The sequence below is a fragment of the Mugil cephalus genome, chromosome 18 (assembly GCF_022458985.1).
Source record: "Mugil cephalus isolate CIBA_MC_2020 chromosome 18, CIBA_Mcephalus_1.1, whole genome shotgun sequence".
In the NCBI taxonomy this organism is placed as follows: domain Eukaryota; kingdom Metazoa; phylum Chordata; class Actinopteri; order Mugiliformes; family Mugilidae; genus Mugil; species Mugil cephalus.
The window spans coordinates 2,727,486-2,754,094 of NC_061787.1; the positions used below are offsets into that span (position 1 = coordinate 2,727,486).

The 26,609-nt window shown below is 40.1% G+C and overlaps 1 protein-coding gene and 2 long non-coding RNA genes across 3 annotated transcripts; all 3 read right to left on the reverse strand.

The window, feature by feature from the left end:
• Window positions 1–3,383: 3,383 nt before the first annotated feature.
• Window positions 3,384–14,959, reverse strand: LOC124995459 (NACHT, LRR and PYD domains-containing protein 12-like). The gene is made up of 11 exons (XM_047567847.1): window positions 14,892–14,959; window positions 12,915–13,107; window positions 12,661–12,695; window positions 10,668–12,470; window positions 10,364–10,537; window positions 9,879–10,052; window positions 9,423–9,596; window positions 6,803–6,976; window positions 6,359–6,532; window positions 5,470–5,643; window positions 3,384–4,730 (listed from the first exon to the last, which is right to left on the reverse strand). Exons 1-11 carry the CDS (start codon window positions 14,957–14,959, stop codon window positions 4,715–4,717), a joined length of 3,159 nt encoding a protein of 1,052 aa, XP_047423803.1. The 3' UTR covers window positions 3,384–4,714.
• Window positions 14,960–16,656: 1,697 nt separating this feature from the next.
• Window positions 16,657–17,668, reverse strand: LOC124995498. The gene is made up of 3 exons (XR_007110716.1): window positions 17,331–17,668; window positions 16,821–16,877; window positions 16,657–16,705 (listed from the first exon to the last, which is right to left on the reverse strand). It is a non-coding gene; the product is annotated as an uncharacterized LOC124995498 (long non-coding RNA).
• Window positions 17,669–21,756: 4,088 nt separating this feature from the next.
• Window positions 21,757–23,286, reverse strand: LOC124995495. The gene is made up of 2 exons (XR_007110713.1): window positions 23,226–23,286; window positions 21,757–22,480 (listed from the first exon to the last, which is right to left on the reverse strand). It is a non-coding gene; the product is annotated as an uncharacterized LOC124995495 (long non-coding RNA).
• Between the last annotated feature and the right edge of the window lie 3,323 nt (window positions 23,287–26,609).

A 26,609-nucleotide genomic window follows, 5' to 3' on the forward strand; every position in this document is an offset into this window, starting at 1 on the left:
CTTCAGTACTCCAGGTTGGTCACAGACTGATAGGAACTGTAGTCTTATTAAAGATTTTTCTGTGAAGTTAAAATAAGTACTTGTTTATATTAGAATAGCTATGGTCAGAAAAGCACAGGAACATGTTCAAGCTCTGACAAGTAAAAAATAACTGATAGACTTTTAGAACAGAGTCAGCTTAAAAAGCTGCATAGCATTACATAGCATATTCGATAATTAAGCTTCAAACTGAACTAAAATGATTCTATGATGTATATTAGCCATTTAGCTCAGCTTTAACAAAGCAACAAAATTCCAACAAACTAAAGAAGGAAAAGTTAGCGTTAGCATCAGACATGTCCTCTTTTTGAGACCAAAAAAATTTGTCAAACTCAAACACGTTTGCATGCACACCACTACACCTACACACCAACTAACAGGGGGTGGGGCAACTGAAAGTGCTCTGAGTGTGTGGTTGGCAGAGAGTCAGTGGCATTAATGAATGACAATGAGGTGTTGTTCAAAAATCAGTTTATAGTGCAGGATGAGTTCAAAGTACATGTGGCTCTCCACCATCTCAACTACTTGACCAGCTATGTTTCTAAGTTATGGTCTACATTTGTCTGCTAACTACGCAGTTAGCTAACTATAATATAACACAACAAAATATCATATGACACAATATAACATAACATAGCATAGCAGTGCATAACATAATATTACAAACACTCACCAACTGAGAACATGAAGTGATAAATTATAAAGTAATAAAAGCAGCAGAACGACAACTGATTAATCACTGATTAATCACTGTTGAAGAAGAAGAAGAAGAAGAAGAAGAATAAGAAGAAGAAGAAGATTAAAACTCACCGTGCTTCAGTCAGTTTCCCTCCTTTTGTTCTGAATCAAAATGGAGTGAACTTTCACTTCGTCCCTTGATCACCTGGTCAGGTGAGCTCCACCCTGAACCTTTACTGGAAATCATGTGGTGTGTGTGTCTATCTTTCTGAGGACCAGTTTGAGTTTTCTACTGTCAGAGTGAAGACATTTTAGTCAGTCCTCTCTTCTTTACAAGGCTCCTCGAGGGTTTAGAATTGGTTTCAGGCTTAAGGTTACGATTAGGATAGTGTTGGGGTTAGAGGCAATATTCAGCCCAGTTTGATCTGTAGGGGCTGTACCACAAACACAGAATTATATTAACCTAGAGATAATGACATCTACAAATGTTTCTCATTTTTTTTTAGCATTTAACAAACTACACTATTAAGAAACGTGTTATGAAAAATCAGACATTTCCTTAAAAAATGTGTAATTTCTGTTTATTTCTATGTCTCATTGTTGTTATGTCCACAACTCTCACTAAAACTGTGTGACTCCTTGGAAATAATTTTGGAAAAATTGTAGTTAATGTTGTCAATGTACTTTATGCACTTTGCAAATTCATCCCATGAACCAGATTAGACCCTCTGGTGGGTCGCTGTTGGCCAACGGGCCGTGTGTTTGACACCTGGGAGCTAGGGGAATGTATTATGTTATCACTGAAATAGCTGTATAAACGTGGTGTGTGCGTTTATCTCTGTTGAACAGTATGATTTCTCTTTCTCTTCACATTAAAATCATGATGTCATGTCTCAATAAAATGGATGTAGATGTGTGTGTGTTGAGGTGAAGAAGCTTCAGGTGAACAAAGTGAACAAGCTAAAATTCAACAGCTCTGATGTGTATCAGTATCTACATAGTAATAAGGTTGATCACATTTATTATATTTAGGGTAATGAATGAAAATAAATATTCTCACTACAAGGAGGAAATATTCTGAAATGTTTAATATATAAAGATCTACAAATGTGAAATGATTCAAAAATCTAGTTTCTCTTCTATCTTCTTTATGTTGTGTCTTATTTTGTGAAGCTCTGATCAGTGAAGATGATTTCAGGCTGAAAGTGTCTCCAAGATATTAACAGTCAAACAAGAAACTGGAAACAGAGATGAAAGCACTCTCAAAGTTATTCAGGTCCAAGGAAAAGTGGTGAACTGCAGCCTGCTGGTGGCGCTGTGCTGGACTGGATCAGACAGGAAAATGTTCCTAATATTTTGTCCACACTGTTAACACACATCAGACTTTCAGAGCACGTACTGTAGATGGTGTTTCAATGACTTCAGAGTCTTCCAAGAAAATATTCTTGTTCTTATATGAACGTTTTCTTTCCAGTGTTCAGTCGGCAGCTTCTCATGTTAACGTATTTCAAAACCACCTTAATATATTAATACCACCTTAAAACTTTACATTTAATAGAATCTTGAGCCTTTGAAGACATGCAGGGCTCAGATAGGCTGATGTTAGGAGAGTGGAACTGATCATCTTGTTCTAAGTGAACTGACTTTATTTGTGGAAAGAGATAAAGGGATTTCCAGAGAGGATGAGGAGACATCACCACCTGGTGGTCTCTAGAGGAACTGCAGCTCATCAGTATCTATCAGTCCATTCTGAGAATCAGTGGGAAGCTTCCAGGAAATAGACTGACCCACTGAGGAGCTGCTTCTCCTAGTAAATGCATAGATGCAGTGGGTAGTTCAGGGACCTCTAAACGTTTCTAGGATACATACACTTCCTGCCTGTGGTGAGTTCACTGACTGAGATAAAGGTAGGATCTATCAGTGTCTGTGGCGAGTTCATGAATAAACTGGTTGGTGACACATTGAAGTTCTAACTTGACCAAACACAGAAAGTGATGAAACAAACAAGAGCATTTACCAAATAATAAATTGTGTTTACAAGCATCGTCAATCCATTCCTAAAGATTCAATTTTTCAATTTGTTTATTCATTCATTCTTTTTAAGTCTTTGTACATTTTGTCATTATTAAATCTTTAAACCTAGTCTTTAAACTAGATTTGACAGTGGGAATAGACCAAAACCACAATTATTAGAAAAACCACTGCTTCCTCAAAATTCTGTCTTTGGGAAAACTTAAAAATGTGAGAAAAGTAGCCAAAGATAAAGATAAGATAAAGAATTGTCTGCAAATAAATAATTCCACTATTAATCATTATTAGGTTTATTAGATCCTGTACATCTATGAAATCTATGATGTTCATTATTAAACATATTTTGTGAAAAAATTACATATTTTAGTAAGGTGAAGATTTGTATTTAGGTGGTAAAACCAATGTTTTTGAAAATCCAAGCACCCAGTATCATGGCTACATATGTGACATTTTTAACAAATCAGCCTGCTTGAAATCGGTCCAAAATTCAGCAAATTATTCTACTTTAAAATTGCAGAGCACCTCTTTGCTTCATTAGTTTACATGCACCGCTACCACTGCTGGCACTGTACCAGAGTAGCATAAGGAGAGGTCACTTCAGCACTGGACAGCTCCTCTGACCCCTCTCTAATGCCATTCTAAGACAAGGAGAGGTCACTTCAGCACTGGACAGCTCCTCTGACCCCTCTCTAATGCCATTCTAAGACAAGGAGAGGTCACTTCAGCACTGGACAGCTCCTCTGGGGTCATTCATCATCTCATCTTGAGGCTTTTAGGAGAATTTATAGTACTGCGTTTGGGTCCCACAGGAACCTACACCAGTGTGACTAATTTCTACTTCCCTCTGTAACAAATTCATTTCAGTAACTGCTATGTCTTTTTTGTAAGTTGGGTCATTTGTGCTTCCACTTCCTGCTTCACTTTCAACAATGGCAACTGAAACTTTGCTCGAAATTTCGCCGAACACGAAGAACGTCTGTATCTCCAAACCTCCTCAGTTGACCTTACCAATTCTGATACTCTTCTGAGGTCTGCTTCGACAATCTGGAGTGGACACAAGTTTCTATCACCAACTTTTTTCTGCAACAGGTGAGACCCGGTACGTTGAGCTTCCAAGCTAGACCCATGATTTGGAGGCAATATTAAATGTTGTCATCAGATAAAGATGTTCTACTTTTGGTTTGCTTGTCAGACCAACCTTTCATTGTGACCTGTGCCAACTCAAGATTAGGACAGATGACAGAGTAGTTACAGAAGATGAATGAATGAGTGGATGAAAGTGGGGTGAACTATGATCCCTAATAGACGCTGGGGCAAAATTCTATATCCACCATGATCCAAATTGACCGTTTCTTTGGCAGAAATTCATATATCGAGCAGTGTTTACCGATTGTACACCAGTAAAGAGTCGACATTAGTAACACAAACACACTGGCTCCATCTTCTTCGCCCACAATGCAAAGGACATAAACTTGTAATCATAACAATAATAATAAGTATATGGCTATAGTCTGTTAATGAACCAATACTCACATGGGACTGGAGGAATCTGTTCTGATGCTGTATTCTTTCTCCAGTGAATGGTACTTTAATGACCCATTAATGAGGCTCCAGTCTCAAACTTTGAACGAAGATGAAACATTTAGGGAAATGATGTCAGACTGCGTTCATCCCTGGAACGTACCACATGTTGTAATGACACTGAACCCCCAGTTGCTCCCAGTGCCTGGCACTAGAGTGTGAATGTGTGAGTAAATGGATAGATGTATAACTCTGACTGTAAAGTGGTTTGAGTACCAATAGGTAGAAAGGAGTTATATAAAAACAAGAAGAGGACGAGAAGAATGTTTGTGACTGAGCTGCTCACTTCTTAATCAACATCAGCATTTATCTGCAGTCAGAGTCTCTGTCCACACAAGCTGCTGCTGCTTCAACCTCTGGATCATCAGGACACCGGTCATCCTGTTTACCACAACTTCCACCTGTAGAGAGGAGGAGAAAGAAGAGAGGAGGTGAAGGAGTGTTTCCCTTCATCATCACATCCAGTAGAAAGAGCAGCAGGGACTTGAGTCCTGTTCAGAGCAGCAGCGGAGCAGCTGTGGAGCTCAGCCAGCTTCCTTTCAGCTTCATGTTAACGTGTTGGAGTGAACACACACAGACCTGCAGAGACTTTTAGCATCAAGTCTGTTTCCTCTGCACATTTCACTAAGAAACTGCTGAGAGTCCTGAACGCTTCATTACTGCACCAACACTTTAGTGATGGATTTACTGCTGCTCCATGGAAACAAAGATCAGCTGACTAAGAAACTCATGGTTACTAAATGTAACGCTGCTTCTGTGATGTGCAGGCTTCAGTCAGAGTGATCTCAGAGCTGTGATCAGTTGTTGATCAGATGTGATGAATGACCACCACTGTCTCTATACATCTTGGAAGGCTGTCAGCTGGAATCCAGCTTTATTTCCTGGACACATCAACACAACAACAACAGTCGTCTTCACATCAGCTCAAACACATGATCACAACAAGCTTCTGGCTCATCTGATTGGCTGACTGTTGTCTCTCTCTGTCTTTCTGTCCAATCCTGAAGCCTGTCTCCATTCTCCTCTCACAGCTTCACTGAGAAGCTGCAGGTTTACAGGAAACACTGGATCTTTGATACTAACTGTGTTTAGGACGATACTGATGAAAGCAACATGGACTGACTGGAACCCTCTACTCACTTCAGAGTCTCCAGTTTATAGTCTGGACTCTTCACAAGATCAAGAAGCTGCTTCACATCTGAATCCTTCAGGTTGTTGAGACTCAGGTCCAGATGTTTCAGATGGGAGGGGTTGGACTTCAGAGCTGAGACCAGAGAATCACAGCTGATCTTTGACAAACTGCAGTTCTCCAACCTGAATAAATAAGAAAAGATGGGGATTAAATCCTGAATAATTCAATCAGATGTGTTCAGGTGTTAAATGTTCAGCTCAACATTACTGTGTCCTAACAGCCTTTAAGCTTCATTGTCTTTAACATTTTCTACAGTTTCTGCTACAAACACTCATCTTGAACTAAAGGACATTTGCAGATTTATGGAGGAAAGTTTTGGATGAAGATGAATTAGATTCAGTTGGTGATTAAACATATCAGATCTACAACAGTAACAGACAGTGAACTCACTCCAGAGCCTCCAGTCTACAGTCTGGACTCTCCAGAAAACCACACAGCTGCTTCACTCCTGAATCCTTCAGACTGTAGTTGAATCTCAGGTCCAGATGTTTCAGATGGGAGGGGTTGGACTTCAGAGCTGAGACCAGAGAATCACAGATGATCTCTGACAAACTGCAGCTCCACAACCTGAATAAATAATAAAAAACTAAATTGAATAATTCAATCAGATATGTTCAGGTGTTAAATGTTCAGCTCAACATTACTGTGTCCTAACAGCCTTAAGCTTCATTGACGTTAACAACTAACAGACATTTTCTATTGTTTCTGCTACAAACACTCATCTTGAACTAAAGAACATTTACAGATTCATGGAGGAAAGTTGTGGATGAATCTGAATTAGATTTAGTTGGTGATTTAACATATCAGATCTACAACAGTAACAGACAGTGAACTGACCTCAGAGTCTCCAGTCTACAGTCTGGACTCTCCAGAAAACCACACAGCTGCTTCACTCCTGAATCCTTCAGGTTGTTTTCACTCAGGTCCAGATGTTTCAGATGGGGGGGGTTGGACTTCAGAGCTGGTCCCAGAGAATCACAGCTGATCTCTGACAAACTGCAGCTGTTCAATCTGAATAAAGAATAAAAAACAAAATTGAATAATTCAATCAGATATGTTCAGGTGTTAAATGTTCAGCTCAACATTACTGTGTCCTAACAGCCTTAAGCTTCATTGACGTTAACAACTAACAGACATTTTCTATTGTTTCTGCTACAAACACTCGTCTTGAACTAAAGAACATTTACAGATTCATGGAGGAAAGATGTGGATGAATCTGAATTAGATTGAGTTGGTGATTTAACATATCAGATCTACAACAGTAACAGACAGTGAACTGACCTCAGAGTCTCCAGTCTACAGTCTGGACTCTCCAGAAAACCACACAGCTGCTTCACTCCTGAATCCTTCAGGTTGTTGTTACTGAGGTCCAGATGTTTCAGATGGGAGGAGTTGGACTTCAGGGCTGAGACCAGATAATAACAGCTGATATCTGACAAACTGCATTCATTCAAACTGAATAAAGAATAAAAGAATAAAAGTTCCTTATTGAAATCATGTGTTCAGAGCTGAAGGTTCAGAATGAGCAAGTTTACAAAATGGAAACTTCAAACATCTGAAGCCAACAGGAAACAGCTTTAAACAGTCAAACAGAACAAGTGAAGAAGAACTCTCATTAATATTAAAAACAACATAAAGACGTAGTGACTTCAGCTCTGAACTCTGACAGCTCCACCAGAGGCTCCATCTCTACAAAATTATGCTGTGCAGAAAAATTTATTTCTGATTCCACTGAAGATTCTCAAGTTTCCAAAGAAAACAAACACATCAGGATGAATTCAAACAAAGTCTAATTTTCTGGAGCATTGATGCTGTTTACTTTGAATATGTCACTATAATCATCACTAGACTCCACAAACAGATACTGAACATTTATTAGTTCCAGTCTGATGTGGTGGAAATGATTTTAGTTCTGTTCTAAATGTCTGACAGATTTAAGGTGGAAATGAAGAGTGTCAGAGTTTCAGAGTCAATCATCCAGTGGAGGATTTTTCTTCTTCTATGAAGCTTTGAAATGTGGAGCTCAACACAGTTCTGCCACAGTCAATGGACTAAACCACAGAAGAAGAAACCAGACTTCACCATGAAGATTCTCAGTGTGGATCAGTAGAATATCAGCTTGATGTCACCACAACTTTACCATCATATTCATCTCAGCACACAAAGAAAACATGGAGTCTGACCTCAGAGTCTCCAGTTTATAGTCTGGACTCTTCACAAGATCAAGAAGCAGCTTCACATCTGAATTCTTCAGCTTGTTGTCAGTCAGGTCCAGATGTTTCAGATGGGAGGGGTTGGACTTCAGAGCTGAGACCAGAGGATCACAGCTGATCTCTGAAACACTGGAGTCGTCCAGTCTGAATAAAGAATAAAAGATGTGAGTTTACAAAGTTCCTGCTTGAAGTCACTCAGAGTTCCATCATGTGTCCAGAGCTGAAGGTTCAGAATGAACAAGTTTATAAAAATGGAAACTCTAAAAATCTGAAGCCAACAGGAAGCAGCTTTAAACAGTCAAACAGAACAAGTGAAGAAGAGCTCTCATTAATATTAATAACAACATAAAGACATAGTGACTTCAGCTCTGAACTCTGACAGCTCCACCAGAGGCTCCATCTCTACAAAATCATGTTGTGCAGATACATTTATTTCTGATTCCACTGAAGATTTTCAAGTTTCCAAAGAAAACAAACACGTCAGGATGAATTCAAACAAAGTCTTATTTTCTGGAGCATTGATGCTGTTTGTTTTGAATTTGTCACTATAATCATCACTAGACTCCACAAGCAGATACTGAACATTTATTAGTTCCAGTCTGATGTGGTGGAAATGATTTTAGTTCTGTTCTAAATGTCTGACAGACTTTAAGGTGGAAATGAAGAGTGTCAGAGTTTCAGAGTCAATCATCCAGTGGAAGATTTTTCTTCTTCTATGAAGCTTTGAAATGTGGAGCTCAACATGGCTCTGCCACAGTCAACAGACTAAACCACAGAAGAAGAAATCAGACTTTACCATAAAGATCCTCAGTGTGGATCAGTAGAATATCAGCCTGATGTCACCACAACTTTACCATCATATTCACCTCAGCACACAAAGAAAACATGGAGTCTGACCTCAGAGTCTCCAGTTCATAGTCTGGACTCTTCACAAGATCAAGAACATATCAGATCTACAACAGTAACAGACAGTGAACTGACCTCAGAGTCTCCAGTCTACAGTCTGGACTCCCCAGAAAACCACACAGCTGCTTCACATCTGAATCCTTCAGGAAGTTTCCTCTAAGGTCCAGATGTTTCAGATGGGAGGGGTTGGACTTCAGAGCTGAGACCAGAGAATCACAGCTGATCTCTGTCAACCAACATCTATACAATCTGAATAAAGAATAAAATATGTAGATTAAATCATTAATATTTTTTGTTTGCATTTGTCTACATAGTTAAACACCAGAGGGTGTCAACATTATATGAGATTGATGCAGTTATATTCCTGCAGCTAAATATTTTGTTACTTCAGTGTGTGTGTGTGTGTGTGTGTGTGTGTGTGTGTGTGTGTGTGTGTGTGTGTGTGTGTGTGTGTGACCATAACCAGCCCTCCCTGGGAACTATCCTTGTGATCTTTATTGAGTGTAGTTACTTTGTGTGGCACAGAGGGCAGTGCTACACCTCAGTGAATAGAGGGGGAGAAAATAGTACAACAAAAATGTGGAAGGATGGACAGTGGAAGAGAGGCATGTGGTGCTGGTAGGAACTGGTGTAGGGTCCTAACAGCCTTTAAGCTTCATTGACTTTAACATTTTCTGCAGTTTCTGCTACAAACACTGGTCTTGAATAAAGGACATTTACAATTAAATTCAGTTGGTGATTAAACATATCAGATCTACAACAGTAACAGACAGTGAACTGACCTCAGAGTCTCCAGTCTAGAGTCTGGACTCTCCAGAAAACCACACAGCTGCTTCACTCCTGAATCCTTCAGGTTGTTCTCACTCAGGTCCAGATGTTTCAGATGGGAGGGGTTGGACTTAAGAGCTGGTCCCAGATAATCACAGCTGATCTCTGACAAACTGCAGTTCTCCAATCTGAATAAAGAATAAAAAACATTGATACAATCATGAATAATTCAATCAGATGTGTTCAGGTGTTAAATGTTCAGCTCAACATCACTGTGTCCTAACAGTCTTTAAGCTTCATTGACTTTAACAACTAACAGAGGACATTTTCTACAGTTGCTGCTACAAACACTGGTCTTGAACTAAAGGACATTTACAGATTTATGGAGGAAAGTTGTGGATGAACATGAATTAGATTCGGTTGGTGATTAAACATATCAGATCTACAACAGTAACAGACAGTGAACTGACCCCAGAGTCTCCAGTCTACAGTCTGGACTCTCCAGAAAACCACACAGCTGCTTCACTCCTGAATCCTTCAGGTTGTTGTTACTCAGCTCCAGATGTTTCAGATGGGAGGGGTTGGACTTCAGAGCTGGTCCCAAAGAATCACAGCTGATCTCTGACAACCAGCAGTTCTTCAAACTGAATAAAGAATAAAAGTGAAATGTATGATGTGTTTCATGGTGACTCAGAGCAGCAGCCTTCTATCAGTCTTACTCAACAACATCAGTAACCGTCTGTGACTGTGTATTTAGTTTTCATCATCAGTGGAGAAGTGAATGGACTGTTGCACCAAAGCAGCATATTTACCAGGACTTGTTGTTGCCAGTTATGTTCTTCAGCCATTCAGAAAAACACAACATTTATCAACTAAAGAACATCTAACACATCAGTCAATGATTTGAATTGAATAAATAAATAAAATCTCCAACAGCTCCAGTCAGTGAACTGACCTCAGAGTCTCCAGTCTACAGTTTGGACTCTCCAGTCCAGCAGACAGATGCTTCATTCTTGAATTGTTCAGGTCATTATTACTCATGTCCAGCTCTGTCAGATAGGAAGGGTTGGTCTTCAGAACTGAGGACACAACTTCACAGTGAATGTCTGAGAGTCCACATCCAGTTAATCTGTGATTAGAAAAGATATAAATCTGTAAAATGAGATCATTACCATTCTGGATCCAGACTGAATGAGTATGAAACAGAGTGAGGTGATCATCTGATGAACATCTGATTGATTCTCTTGATCAGTACTCACTGAGCCTTTCTGCAGTTCCTCACAGCTGGCATCAGTCTCTGTCGTCCCTCATCTGATGTGTTGTACTTTTTCAGGTCCAACTCATCTAGAACCTCCTCTGACATCTGCAGCATGTAGGCCAGAGCTGAGCACTGGATCACAGAGAGTTTCTTCTTTGATCTGTTCTTTGACTTCAGAAACTCTTGGATCTCCTGATGAACTGAGAGGTCGTTCATCTCCATCAGACAGTGGAAGATGTTGATGCTTCTGTCAGGAGAGACTGTATAAGTGTTTATATTCTTCAAGTTGTAGATGGCTCTCTGGATGATTTCTGGACTGTTCTCTGTCTGACCCAGCAGACCTCCTAAGAGTCTGTGGTTGGACTCCAGAGAGAGGCCATGAAGGAAGCGAACAAACAGGTCCAGATGACCATTTTCACTCTCCAGAGATTTATACATCGCTCCATACAAGAAGTTATACAGAGACTTAGTGGAGTCTTGGTGGCCTTTCCTCAGGAAGTCTTTCAGTACCTCTATCTTCTTGTTGGTGTAACAGTGGAACATGTAGACTGCAGCCAGAAACTCCTGAACGCTCAGATGAACAAAGCAGTAGACTGATTTCTGGAAGATCACATTCTCTCTTTTGAAGATCTCTGTACAAACTCCTGAGTACACTGAGGCCTCTGTCACATCCAGACCACAGCGCTCCAGGTCTTCTTGGTAGAACATGATGTTTCCATCCTCCAGATGTTCAAATGCCAGCCTCCCCAGCTTCAGAAGAACTTCCCTGTCAGTCTCCATCAGCTCCTGTGGACTCGTCTCATGTCCCTCATGGTACTTGTTCTTCTTCCTCTTTGTCTGAACCATCACAAAGTGTGAGTACATGTCAGTCAGGGTCTTGGGCAGCTCTCCTCTCTGCTCTGTAGTCAACATGTGCTCCAGAACTGTAGCAGTGATCCAGCAGAAGACTGGGACTGCACACAGGATGTGGAGGCTCCTGGAGGTCTTGATGTGGGAGATGATTCTGCTGGACAGCTCTTCATCACTGAACCTCTTCCTGAAGTACTCCTCCTTCTGGGCGTCAGTGAAGCCTCGTACTTCTGTTACCCTGTCAACACATGTAGGAGGGATCTGATTGGCTGCTGCAGGTCTGGAAGTGATCCAGACCAGAGCCGAGGGAAGCAGCTTCCCCTTGATGAGGTTTGTCAGCAGCACGTTGACTGATGCCTTCTGTGTGACATCAGACACAACCTCACTGTTGTTGAAGTCCAGTGAAAGTCTGCTTTCATCCAGGCCGTCAAAGATGAACAAAAGTTTCCAGACAGCCAGCTGCTCTGCTGTGACCTTCTGTAATGTTGGATGGAAAACATGGAGCAGCCTGAGAAGACTGTACTGCTCATCTTTGATCAAGTTCAGCTCCCTGAACGAAAGCACAATCACCACACTGACATCTTGGTTTTCCAAACCCTCTGCCCAGTCCAGAGTGAACTTCTGCACTGAGAAGGTTTTTCCAACACCAGCGACGCCGTAGGTCAGAACCAGTCTGATGTGTCTCTGTTGGTCAGGTAAGGCTTTGAAGATGTCGTGGCACCTGATTGGAGTGTCATGGAGGGCCTTCCTCTTGGAAGCTGTCTCAAGCTGCTTCACCTCATGTTGGGTATTAACCTCTTCACTCTGTCCCTCTGTGATGTAGAGCTCAGTGTAGATCCTGTTGAGGAGGGTTCCTCTTCCTCTTACATCAGTTCCTTCAGTCACACGTTCACATCTCCTCCTCAGACTGATCTTATGTTCATCTAAAACCTCCTGCAGACCAACATCAGCTGGAAAGAAGAACAAACAAGAGACAGAAAGAAAACAGTCATCCCTGTTTGAAGCCACAAAAAACAGAAAACTGACTTGTGAATCATTTTACTTCTTGTCATAATAACTATTTTTTAGAGTTAGAACGTCTTAGAAGTATTAGAAACATTTTTTGTTGCATCAGCCTCTAAGAGGGCATATCAGTGTTTGATTGACAGCAGCTTGTCTGCAGCTCTGTGGTTGTTCCTCCCTTTCTGTAATACATAAGACTGATCCATTCAAGAGATGAACATATGTTCATCTCTTGTTTTTATCTGAATTACCAACAAAATACTGCTAATCAGATAACAAACATTTCCTCTGGCTGTTCCGCAATAAAAGCCTCTTACTGGTCGGTTACAACAGGAACAGATTAAGTTATATCAGCAGTAACTAACAAAGATTAGTTATGACAAATGCACAGTCTTACTTGTTCTGGATCTTTGTCCACACTGGGACAGGAGGAGTGTCCTGATGAAGCAGACTGGTCCCAGTATGAGGTGATGCACTGTCTGCAGAACCAGTGTCCACAGCTGGTAGAGACTGGATCCTTCAGGACGTCCTGACACAAAGCACAGCAGGACAGCTGCTCCTCCACAGAAACATGACTCCTCTTCCTCTCACTGTCAACACATTTACACTTTTTTGGTGAAACACTTGACATGACTGTCCACGAAGCTCAGATGCTCACAGAGAACAGGACAAGCTCTCTGTGAGCCTGAAAGAATGGCTGCATGTCTCCAGTAGCTCTGTGAAGAATAACCTTTTATTCTTAGTGTGTTAATGGTTGTTTTTGTCTGCCTTGTTGTTGTGTTTCTGTGCCTTAAACCAATCAAAATGGTTTCTGGTCGTTTTTGTCTTTTTGTGCTTTTATTTTGTTTTTTCTAGAGTCGTTGACTGTGCAACGTGAACGTGAACATGAAGCCTTTGGCAGCAGGATCGATGGACTGTGTGCACTTGATGGGACACAGAGGGAGCGTGCCATGAGAAGTGCTTTGCAGACCTGGTTCATAGGACCACAGTACGCCTGTGCCTGGCTTCAGACTCTTCAGGTGGACACGCTCCGTTTGAGTTTACATCCCTCCCTCAGCCACAAGGACAAGGAAACACCATGCGACACGATCCATGCCACTGTTGCTATGCAACTGGCCAAACAACCACATTGCATTGGACACTGTTTTGCTATAATGCTAATTCTGTACATTTGTTGACTGCACTCGTTATTTTTATTTAACTTTAATCGAATCTTATTTTGTCTTTCTTGTGGTTTTTATGAGTGTTTACTTTTATGTGCAACAAAGTTACTGTGACAAAGTAATTTTTCCCGTGGATCATTAAAGTCTAAGATTTCAACTCTGCTGCTTTCATCAACACCAATGGACTCCTTCGTTTTCCTATCTGTCATATTAAACACTGAGTGATCTACCTGCTGTTTTTCAACACTTCCTGCAGAGACTTCACAGTAAAAGTCTTCCATCAAAGAGAGCTGATTCTGTTCTTCACTGTTGTAGCTTGAGTTAGTTCAGTCTGAACTGAGCTTAGAAGAGTCTAAGAAGTGTTACTGACATTGAACTGGACTGGTGGAGATGATTGATCAGATAAAGATCACATTCTAACTATACTGGCTGGTTGCTACACACTGACTATGGGATGAGAAAACTGCAGTTCAATCCATCTACTAGTACCCAGCTGTAAATTATTACAAACTTCAACATTAGGACAAATATATCTGACTATTGATGAGTGGACATTCTGAAATGGAGGTTCTCAGTGTTTTACTACAGAAATACCATCAGTACTTCCTGGTTCTAAAACCCAGACTAGGATCTGACCTACCTGCACTAAAACATCTGCATCATGACTATAAATCTTTCAGCAGAACATTTCTGCTTCATCCTAAAATCATCATCTTCCATCAGGTCAGTTTACAGTAGAAACAGTCTCTTACTTTGTGTCTGAGGGTTCAGGTTCTTCACTGAAGTCTGGAGGTTTGTGTTTAGACCAGTCACTCTTCATAGACAGACAGCTGGATACTGTGGACTCTGCTCTCTGTCTGTGGTACTGACCTCTGCAGAAAAAGAATATGTTGTACTCTCATCATTCGCTCATAAACTTTGAGGTGAAATCATTACATTGGTAGTAAACACAAAAACTACAGTTGGTGCAGATAATGAGATGGTTTCATGTTTGTAACAGTCCTCTGACATTAGATTACAGCTATTCTAGGAGACTGACAGCTGTCAGAGAAGATTAGAGAAAGACACGACTCATTATTTCTATTTTAGTCACAAAAACCTTTTCAAAGTATTTTAGTAAAAAATAGTCAACCACTGGGGACAGAAAATATCCTGGAACTGACAGAGGTGAGTAAAATGAGTCATGAACAAGTTAGTAGTAGTACTCTTACTTTGTGTCTGAGGGTCCAGGTTCTTTACTGAAGTCTGGAGGTCTGTCTTTGGACCAGTCACTCTTCATAGACAGACAGCTGGATACTGTAGACTCTGCTCTCTGACTGTGATACTGACCTCTGCAGAAACAAATATGTTTGAATACAATAAAGATGCCATTTATCCCACAGTAGGGGATGAATTCAGTTATGGTTTTATAAGGAAAGTGGCCTTAACGTATGTTTTAAATTCTGTTTTAACTGAAAGTTTTTCAGTTGGCTGAAGAAATTAAAATATTTTAAACACAGTCCTGCCTCTCCAGACACTCAAAAGTGATTATACATTTTGTCTGCAACATAAATATTTGTGGACATCATTAGAAGACAGAAGAATTTCAGGTAGAAAAGACACATCACAACATCCATTCAAGTGAGGAACTCTCTACTGGAAGGTAATGATGTCATACAAGTCAACCACAAAGCAAATACTCTACAAGTGCAAATAATTCATGAACCTGCAAGAAAAACCATAGGTGCTCTGGGACAGGATCTTTGGACAGATGAGACTCTTGACTCCTGATCTAAAGAATACAACATCATCTGTAAAACACAGTGAGATCATGAGCAGGAATAAATTCCAGTGAGTCAGAGTCATTTGCGTTTGTTGATGATGTGACAGACGCACTTAAGAGATATTCAGACAAAGGAAGAAAGATGATTGGATGGTGCTTCACAGTCCAGATGGAAAATGAGCCAAGACATAGTGTGAAAGAAAGTCAGAAGTTTGTGTAAAGTAAAGAAGTGGAATATTCTGCACAGGCCAAGTCAAACTTAACCTGATTTAAACATACTTCACTTAAAAGACAAAACTAAAGGAAGAATCAACAAGTGAAGACAGTAAAGACCAGGCTCAGCAGAACAAAAGAGGAAACCTATTCTGTGATGACGTGCATGGACTCAGACTTAGTCATTCAGTGCGTTTACATACATGTAAAAAACAAACAAACAAACAAACAAAAAACGAATTATTGCCTAATCGGACTATATCAGTCAGTGCATGTCAACATGGTACTCCTATTAAAATCGGACTGCTCATTATCCGATTAAGACACCCAGATAATGCGACTGGAAGTCGTTTTTCTCCGGCATGTATACAGTGAATCGCATTGGATAATGCGTGTGCAAAGGCTCCACAACCGCCGCGCTGGCGTGTGATCCCGGAACAAAAACATCCAAGAAAGCCGGTCGCAGAAGAAGAAGAAGATAAACGGAGGCGCTAGAAGAATTGTCTGATGGATAGCGCGCATTTTTTCTGCACCAGAAGTAGCGCAATCATTACCTACGAGAAAAAAATGTACTATTATCAACCGGAAACGAGCCGTATTAACGTGGTATTAAACTGCTGAAAGGATACATGACGCCACCTAGTGTGGAGGATGAAGAGGACATGTTCCCATCAGTTATTCGATTTTCTCCACGGCATGTAAACACACTGATTGTCTGCAAATGATTCTGGACAAAGTGTTAAAAATTAGCATTTTATTTATGATGAGGAGAATTTGTCCAATCACTCCAGTCCCTGAAAATAGGAGGTTTGTAATTAATTAAATCTGTAAATTAAAGCTGAGACTGTAGTCTTTAAACCCACCTTGATTTTAGAGACTGACAGAAGTGACTGAAAAGAGTCATGATCAAGTTAGTAGTAGTTCTCTTACTTTGTGTCTGAGGGTCCAGGTTCTTTACTGAAGTCTGGAGGTTTGTGTTTGGACCAGTCACTCTTCATAGACAGACAGCTGGATACTGTAGACTCTGCTCTCTGTCTGTGGTACTGACCTCTGCAGATACAAACATGTTTTATTCTCATCAGCACAAGATAAGATAAGATAAGATAAGATAAGATAAGATAAGATAAGATAAGATAAGATAAGATAAGAAATTAATTCATCCTACAGGTTTATCCCAGGTTCTCTCTCCTCCCCTTTCACCATCTTCTGGCCTTTAATCAGTCTGAGAGATAAACCAGAAACACTGGTTCAGTTACAGTACTTCATGTTCATCAGGTAGATAACGCAACACAACACAACATAACAGTGTAGAGTGTAAATTGTGATTGGGCTGAAACCATATCCAAAGCATCAGATTATCAGAAAATGATGCAGTCGAAGAACTTGAAAGTCACCACAGAGGTAGCTGGAGAAATGTAGAACAAGAATCTGGTGGAGTTGGCAGAAATCAATTTGATTTTTTTCTTACTTAAGTTTTTAAATCTGACTATGCAGTAATGAGTTGGATTCTGAATGTGCTTCAATAATCTGTTTTAATCATTAAACATAATGTAGTAAAACAACAACAGAGTAATGACGGATGTGTGTATTTCAACAAATGAAAATAAGAAAAATATATATTTCTGAGTTTACGAGATGCCCTTGAATGCACCATGATACCACAGATACGCTTTACCGTATGACGTGTAGATAGCGGGACTGTGCCTCCACGAAGCGCAGATGGCGGTGACTGCAGTTTCGTTTCAGTGGTTGAATCAAACTCGTCTTCCATGTATAGTCCACATGAAGCAGAGAAAGAAAAATATTAAAACTCGCTTCGATTCAGTCTTTCCTCCTTCTGCTCTGAATCGAAATGGAGTCTGAACAAACTGAACACTTTCACATTCACTGACCAACGGCACGTCTTTAAATAGACACACTCAACCCCCAAGGAAATTCCAACACACACACACACGTCTGTCTGTGTGTTTATTTCGTCCACCTAAGAGTTCCCACCTGTTCTCGTGACATTTGATCACCTTCTCAAGTGAGTTCCTCCTCCTCTCCAAGTCCAGGCAGTGAGTTTATCTCTGGACTGGATCAGACTGTGCAGGTAGATTCAGGACATCATGAGAGAACAGCAGGGGTGTCACTAGGCTTTATGGACTAAATATTATTTAATTACTTGAATTACATGAGTGGATTGGATAAGGACGCACTAAAGGGGCTCGCTCTACCGTACACTACGAAGTGAAGGGAAACTGACAGATTTATAATCATATTTAAGTCCTTGATGACAGGTTATATGATTATTTATTTAAACTGATATGCTGGGCACTTTATATTGAATTTGTCGGCATTATTTATTTATTTTTAAATAAAACAACAATAAACTATTTTAGGGGGCTTCAGTCTGTACTCTGGCCCTGAGAGGAACCAGACCAATGTGGTCAGCATCAAACATGAAGAGTATCCCAAACTAAAGCAGAGGAGAAACAACACATGCTTCAGAGTGATCTGATTCTAAGGGAGGAAGACTTGAATGAAGAACATGTTGTAGAAATCAATGAGAATCAACAGTCAAAGCTTTAAGTTGAGTGAAAGGAACAGGATCTGTTAGAGGAGCTTCCTCCTGAACAATAAGACTGACATTAAATGTGACATGGAGACAGGGAGGTTTAGCTCCATGAAATGACTGATGAGCTGATAACACAGACATGGGTCCCACACTGTGCTCGTATCTGGAAAACAGCTCTGACACAAACGCACCTGATGCCACTTTACTACCAACGTGACGTCGACCTGTTGTCAGCTGTGCAGGGAGGCAGCGCTAGGCTGCTTAGCTGGATGCTAATCAGTCTCTTTGGACTGAGTCTGCTTCTGTTCTGGTTCTGTTCCTGTGCTGCTTTCTCCATCTGAATGCTGAAGAATCCCACTGTGACCTGGGAGTCCACGTGAACGGCTGTTTTCCCCCATTACCCCTGTGTAGAAATAAAAGTAGCTTCATCTGTTTGTTCACTTCTACAGATCTCTTTCCAGAGTTGGTATCAAACACTTTACTGTGAGAAACCCCTCAGAGTTTAACACAACCAATAGAACCCAATAATATTTTCACTCACAAAACTGAGAGAAAGCATGACAAGTATTCTCACTACATGGAGGAAATATTCTGAAATATTTAACATGATTTAACGTGATAAAAATCTAGTTTCTCTTCTATCTTCTTTATGTTGTGTCTTATTTTGTGAAGCTCTGATCAGTGAAGATGATTTCAGGCTGAAAGTGTCTCCAAGATATTAACAGTCAAACAGAAGAAACTGGAAACAGAGATGAACGCACTCTCAGAGTTATTCAGGTCCAAGGAAAAGTGGTGAACTGCAGCCTGCTGGTGGCGCTGTGCTGGACTGGATCAGACAGGAAAATGTTCCTAATATTTTGTCCACACTGTTAACACACATCAGACTTTCAGAGCACGTACTGTAGATGGTGTTGTCAGTCTGTCAGTGACTTCAGAGTCTTCCAACTAAATATTCTCCTAGAAAACTGAGTTAGAAACTCTCATGTTAATATCCTAACTTTAATACCACCTCAATATATTAATACCACCTTAACACTTTAAACATTTAATAGAACCTTGAGCCTTTGAAGACATAAAGGTCTCAGATAGGCTGATGTTAGGAGAGTGGAACTGATCATCTTGTTCAAACTGAACTGACTTTATTTGTGGAAAGAGTTAAAGGGATTCCCAGAGTGGATGAGGAGACATTACCACCTGGTGGTCTCTAGAGGAACTGCAGCTCATCAGTATCTCTATCAGTTCATTCAAGAGAATCAGTGGGAAGCTTCCAGGAAATAGACTGACCCACTGAGGAGCTGCTTCTCCCAGTAAATACATAGATCCAGTGGGTAGTTCAGGGACCTCCAAACGTTTCTAGGATACATACATTTCATGCCTATGGTGAGTTCACTGACTGAGATAAAGCTAGGATCTATCAGTGTCTTTGGCGAGTTCATGAATAAACTGGTGACACATTGAAGTTCTAATTGGCCAAACACAGAAAGTGATGAAACAAACAAGAACATTTACCAAATAATAAAGCATACAAGCATTGTCAATCCATTCCTAAAGATTCAATTTTTCAATTTGTTTATTCATTCATTCTTTTTAAGTCTTTGTACATTTTGTCATTATTAAATCTTTAAACCTAGTCTTTAAACTAGATTTGGCAGTGGGAATAGACCAAAACCACAATTATTAGAAAAACCAGTGCTTCCTCAAAATTCTGTCTTTGGGAAAACTTAAAAATGTGAGAAAAGTAGCCAAAGATAAAGATAAGATAAAGAATTGTCTACAAATAAATAATTCCACTATTAATCATTATTAGGTTTATTAGATCCTGTACATCTATGAAATCTATGATATTTATTATTAAACATATTTTGTGAAAAAAATACATATTTTAGTAAGGTGATGATTTGTATTTAGGTGGTAAAACCAACATTTTTAAAAATCCAAGCACCCTGTATCATGGCTACATATGTGACATTTTTAATAAATCAAAAGGCTTGAAATTGGTCCAAAATTCAGCAAATTATTCTACTTTAAAATTGCAGAGTACCTCTTTCCTTCATTAGTTTACATGCACCGCTGCCTCTGCTGGCACTGTACCAGGCATAAGGAGAGGTCACTTCAGCACTGGACAGCTCCTCTGACCCCTCTCTATTGCCAGGCTAAAACAAGAAGGGGTCACTTCAGCACTGGACAGCTCCTCTGGGGACATTCATCATCTCATCTTGAGGCTTTTAGGAGAATTTATAGTACTGCGTTTGGGTCCCACAGGAACCTACACCAGTGTGACTAATTTCTACTTCCCTCTGTAACAAATTCATTTCAGTAACTGCTATGTCTTTTTTGTAAGTTGGGTCATTTGTGCTTCCACTTCTTGCTTCACTTTCAACAATGGCAACTGAAACTTTGGTCGAAATTTCGCCGAACACGAACGTCTGTATCTCCAAACCTCCTCAGTTGACCTTACCAATTCTGATACTCTTCTGAGGTCTGCGTCGACAATCTGGAGTGGACACAAGTTTCTATCAGCAACTTTTTTCTGCATCAGGTGAGACCCAGTACGTTGAGCTTCCAAGCTAGACCCATGATTTGGAGGCAATATTAAATGTTGTCATCAGATAAAGATGTTCTACTTTTGGTTTGCTTGTCAAACCAACCTGTCACTGGGACCTGTGTCAAGTCAAGATTAGGACAGATGACATAGTAGTTACAGAAGATGAATGAATGAGTGGATGAAAGTGGGGTGAACTATGATCCCTAATAGACGCTGGGGCAAAATTCTATATCCACCATAATCCAAATTGACCATTTCTTTGACAGAAATTCACATATCGAGCAGTGTTTACCGATTGTACACCAGTAAAGAGTCGACATTAGTAACACAAACACACTGGCTCCATCTTCTTCTCCCACAATGCAAAGGACATAAACGTGTAATCATAACAATAATAATAAGTATATGGCTATAGTCTGTTAACGAACCAATACTCACATGGGACTGGAGGAATCTGTTCTGATCCTGTATTCTTTCTCCAGTGAATGGTACTTTAATGACCCACTAATGAGGCTCCAATCTCAAACTTTGAACGAAGATGAAACATTTAGGGAAATGATGTCAGACTGGGTTTAATCCCCAGAACATACCACATGTTGTAATGACACTGAACCCCCAGTTTCTCCCAGTGCCTGGCACTAGAGTGTGAATGTGTGTATAGATGGTTACACATGGATAGATGTGTAACTGTGACTATAAAAAGGTTTATACAAATAGGTATAAAGAAGTTATATAAAAACTAGACCATTCACCAAAACATTTTGCTTCACCACAGCTCCCTTCTCATTTCTAACTGAACTGATTTGAACTACACATATAAAACATTAGATACAACACTGTGTCTCTACAGTAGTGGTTTTTCATGCTGTAACTTGTCTTAGTGTTTCCCTTCTTGTTCCAACAATAAAAATTCACTTCATCCTGACATCCAGAGCAGCTGGGTGGAGCCACTGCAGGATCATTTGTGGAGAGTTTAGTTTAAATTGAAGGAAATCAGGAAAGATTTTATTATTTATTCTCTTTTCATTGACATGTTTTGCAAATCATTTACAATTTAAAAATAACAAGACACCAAGATAACAATATAATCTACAGATAAAGAAAAGGCGTAAATCCCAAAGGATTTAGTTAAAGCTTCCAGCCTTAAAGTAAATAATAACGAGAATAAACCAATGCTCAAGTTGGCTGCCTATAGAACGAGAAAACGGAGTGGGGAGATCCCTCAAGAAACGGGTTTGACTTATGTAGTGATCACTTTAAATCAGGGACAGAATCCAGCATTTTCCAAGCATAATGTCTTGTTTCTTTAGTTTGTTTTAACACCATGTCCAATACATTTCTTTTCATAAAGGCAAGTTAGGCTAATGTCTATAACATAGATTACAAAGAGATGTTGTTTATTCAAAACTACTCACAACGAGAAAGAGATTTGGGATTAAACAGTTACTTGTTGTTGTGATTGTGTTACTGTACAGAGTACAATGCATTTGTATAATAAATAAAGACAAAGGAATAATTTTATGTATGTTGGTGGTGCATTTAGACATTCATGGCATTTAATAGAGACTATTTACATTAGTGATTAGCTTGTTACATTATGCTGCTGTTATGACAAAGAAATAAAATATCACTGATGTTGACTGCTGCTGTTTCTACCTCTGAATCATCAGGACACAGCTCATCCTCGAACATCACACACCCTCCTGTTTATCATCACTTCCACCTGTAGAGAGGAGTAGAAAAAAGAGAGGAGGTGAAGGAGTGTTTCCCATCTTCATCACATCCAGTAGAAAGAGCAGCAGGGACTTGAGTCCTGTTCAGAGCAGCAGTGGAGCAGCTGTGGAGCTCAGCCAGCTTCCTTTCAGCTTCATGTTAACGTGTTGGAGTGAACACACACAGACCTGCAGAGACTTTTAGCATCAAGTCTGTTTCCTCTGCAGATTTTACTAAGAAACTGCTGAGAGTCCTGAACGCTTCATTACTGCACCAACACTTTCGTGATGGATTTACTGCTGCTCCATGGAAACAAAGATCAGCTGACTAAAAAACTCATGGTTACTAAATGTAATGCTGCTTCTGTGATGTGCAGGCTTCAGTCAGACTGATCTCAGAGCTGTGATCAGTTGTTGATCAGATGTGATGAATGACCACCACTGTCTCTATACATCTTGGAAGGCTGTCAGCTGGAATCCAGCTTTATTTCCTGGACACATCAACACAAGAACAACAGTCGTCTTCACATCAACTCAAACACATGATCACAACAAGCTTCTGGCTCATCTGATTGGCTGTCTGTTGTCTCTCTCTCTCTCTGTCTTTCTGTCCAATCCTGAAGCCTGTCTCCATTCTCCTCTCACAGCTTCACTGAGAAGCTGCAGGTTTACAGGAAACACTGGATCTTTGATACTAACTGTGTTTAGGACGATACTGATGAAAGCAGCATGGACTGACTATAACCCTCTACTCACCACAGAGTCTCCAGTTTATAGTCTGGACTCTCCACAAGATCAAGAAGCTGCTTCACTCCTGAATCCTTCAGCTTGTTTTCACTCAGGTCCAGATGTTTCAGATGGGAGGGGTTGGACTTCAGAGCTGAGACCAGAGAATCACAGCTGATCTCGGACAAACTGCAGCTCCACAATCTGAATAAATAATAAAAGATGTAGATTAAATCAATAATGTCAGTCAGATGTGTTCAGGGTTTAAATGTGCAGCTCAGCGTTAATTATTCACCAGATAAGTTTGTTACATAAAATGGTTCTGAACTATTTTCTACAGTTTTGCTAAAGGACATTTACAGATTTATGGAGGAAAGTTTAGATTCAGTTGGTGATTAAACATATCAGATCTACAACAGTAACAGACAGTGAACTGACCTCAGAGTCTCCAGTCTACAGTCTGGACTCTCCAGAAAACCACACAGCTGCTTCACTCCTGAATCCTTCAGGTTGTTGTTGTTACTCAGCTCCAGGTGTTTCAGATGGGAGGGGTTGGACTTCAGAGCTGACACCAGAGAATCACAGCTGATCTCTGACAAACTGCAGTTCTCCAACCTGAATAAAGAATAAAAGATGTAGATTAAATCTCCTCTCCATGTCTGAGTGACTTTGTCCTTGTGTTATTGTGGATCTCCATCATGTCTTCTACAGACAGTAATATGTGACAGTGTGAGGTGTGTGAGCTCCTTCCAGCAGCTGTGGTTCAGAGAGAATGGACTGATACATGGATCACAGCAGGTTTGACTCCAAATGAAATGTGAGTGAATGATGATGAAACAGCAGGAAGCTCAGACACTAAACACACCTCAAACACCTGCATCTGAACACATGATCTCATCTGTGTGTGTTGAGCAGGAATGAAGCATCAACATTATACAGTTATTGAAATGAATTTGGATTTGTCTTCAGTTTGAGGAACAATAAAATTGTGGATGAAGATGAATTAGATTCAGTTGGTGATTAAACATATCAGATCTACAACAGTAACAGACAGTGAACTGACCTCAGATTCTCCAGTCTACAGTCTGGACTCTCCAGAAAACCACACAGCTGCTTCACTCCTGAATCCTCCAGGATGTTGTCACTCAGGTCCAGATGTTTCAGATGGGAGGGGTTGGACTTCAGAGCTGGTCCCAGAGAATCACAGCTGGTCTCTGACAACCTGCAGTTCTTCAAGCTCAAAGAATAAAAGATGTAGTAATCAGTGTCAGAACTGATGTGAGTTTTCTGTTAATACTTTCAGGTCTAAGTTAATAATGTTTTTTCTTGCTTTCTAATCTATGTCTGTCATTTATCTGCTGTATCTTCTAGCCATGCTTCCATCTGATGAATATACTGCAACAGTAATATTTAGGCCACATGTGCTTTCTGCTGGGTTGAGAATTGGGCAACGGGTATCGGTAAGCTTCTGTTTGGAGAGACAATGGACATTTTCTACAGTTTCTGCTTACAAACACTGGTCTTGAACTAAAGGACATTTACAGTGATTAAACATATCAGATCTACAACAGTAACAGACAGTGAACTCACTCCAGAGTCTCCAGTCTACAGTCTGGACTCTCCAGAAAACCCCACAGCTGCTTCACTCCTGAATCCTTCAGCTTGTTGTTACTCAGGTCCAGATGTTTCAGATGGGAGGGGTTGGACTTCAGAGCTGAGACCAGATAGTAACAGCTGATCTCTGACAAACTGCAGCTCTTCAGTCTGAATAAAGAATAAAAGATGTGAGTTTAAGTTTGTTTCTTCAAATCATGTTTAGGGCTGAAAAGGTTTCAGAATGAACACGTTTAAAGCTGAAATTGTTTTCGTCCTTCACAGTGAACTCTCATAGATTCTGGTCCAGACAAACAAAGACATATGAGGACATTACCTTGAACTCTGATAAAGTGGTATCATGATGTTTTAACATTTTATAAAATAAATCATTCAATAGCTGATTCAGCTAAAATATAAAATAATTGTTAGTTGCTCATCTGCTCTTAATTTGAAAAAAAACTATAAAGTGGAAATCAAGTGTGTCAGAGTTTCACAGTCAATCATCCAGTGGAGGATTTTTCTTCTTCTATGAAGCTTTGAAATGTGGAGCTCAACATGGCTCTGCCACAGTCAATGGACTAAACCACAGAAGAAGAAAAAAGGCTTTACCATGAAGATCCTCAGTGTAGATCAGTAGAATATCAGCTTGATGTCACCACAACTTTACCATCATATTCATCTCAGCACACAAAGAAAACATGGAGTCTGACCTCAGAGTCTCCAGTTTATAGTCTGGATTCTTCACAAGATCAAGAAGCAGCTTCACATCTGAATTCTTCAGGTTGTTTTTACTCAGGTCCAGATGTTTCAGATGGGAGGGGTTGGACTTCAGAGCTGAGACCAGAGGATCACAGCTGATCTCTGAAACACTGGAGTCGTCCAGTCTGGATAAAGAATAAAAGATGTGAGTAAAAAAAGTTCCTGCTTAGAATCACTGAGTTTCATCATGTTTTCAGAGCTGAAGGTTCAGAATGAACAAGTTTATAAAATGGAAACTTCAAACATCTGAAGCCAACAGGAAGCAACTTCAAACAGTCAAACAGAACAAGTGAAGAAGAACTCTCATTAATATTAATAACAACATAAAGACGTAGTGACTTCAGCTCTGAACTCTGACAGCTCCACCAGAGGCTCCATCTCTACAAACTCATGTTGTGCAGATAAATTTATTTCTGATTCCACTGAAGATTCTTTCCAAAGAAAACAAACACGTCAGGATGAATTCAAACAAAGTCTAATTTTCTGGAACAATGATGCTGTTTACCTTGAATATGTCACTATAATCATCACTAGACTCCATAGGTAAATACTGAACATTTATTAGTTCCAGTCTGATGTGGTGGAAATTATTTTAGTTCTGTTCTAAATGTCTGACAAACTTTATGTGGAAATCAAAAGTTTCAGAGTCAATCATCCAGTGGAGGATTTCTCTTCTTCTATGAAGCTTTGAAATCTGGAGCTCAACATGGCTCTGCCACAGTCAATGGACTAAAGCACAGAAGAAGAAACCGGACTTCACCATGAAGATCCTCAGTGCGGATCAGTAGAATATCAGCCTGATGTCAACACAACTTTACCATCATATTCATCTGAGCACACAAAGAAAACATGGAGTCTGACCTCAGAGTCTCCAGTTTATAGTCTGGACTCTTCTCAAGATCAAGAAGCTGCTTCACATCTGAATCCTTCAGGAAGTTTTCCCTCAGGTCCAGATGTTTCAGATGGGAGGGGTTGGACTTCAGAGCTGAGACCAAATAATCACAGCTGATCTTTGACAAACTGCAGCCATACAATCTGAATAAATAATAAAAGATGGGA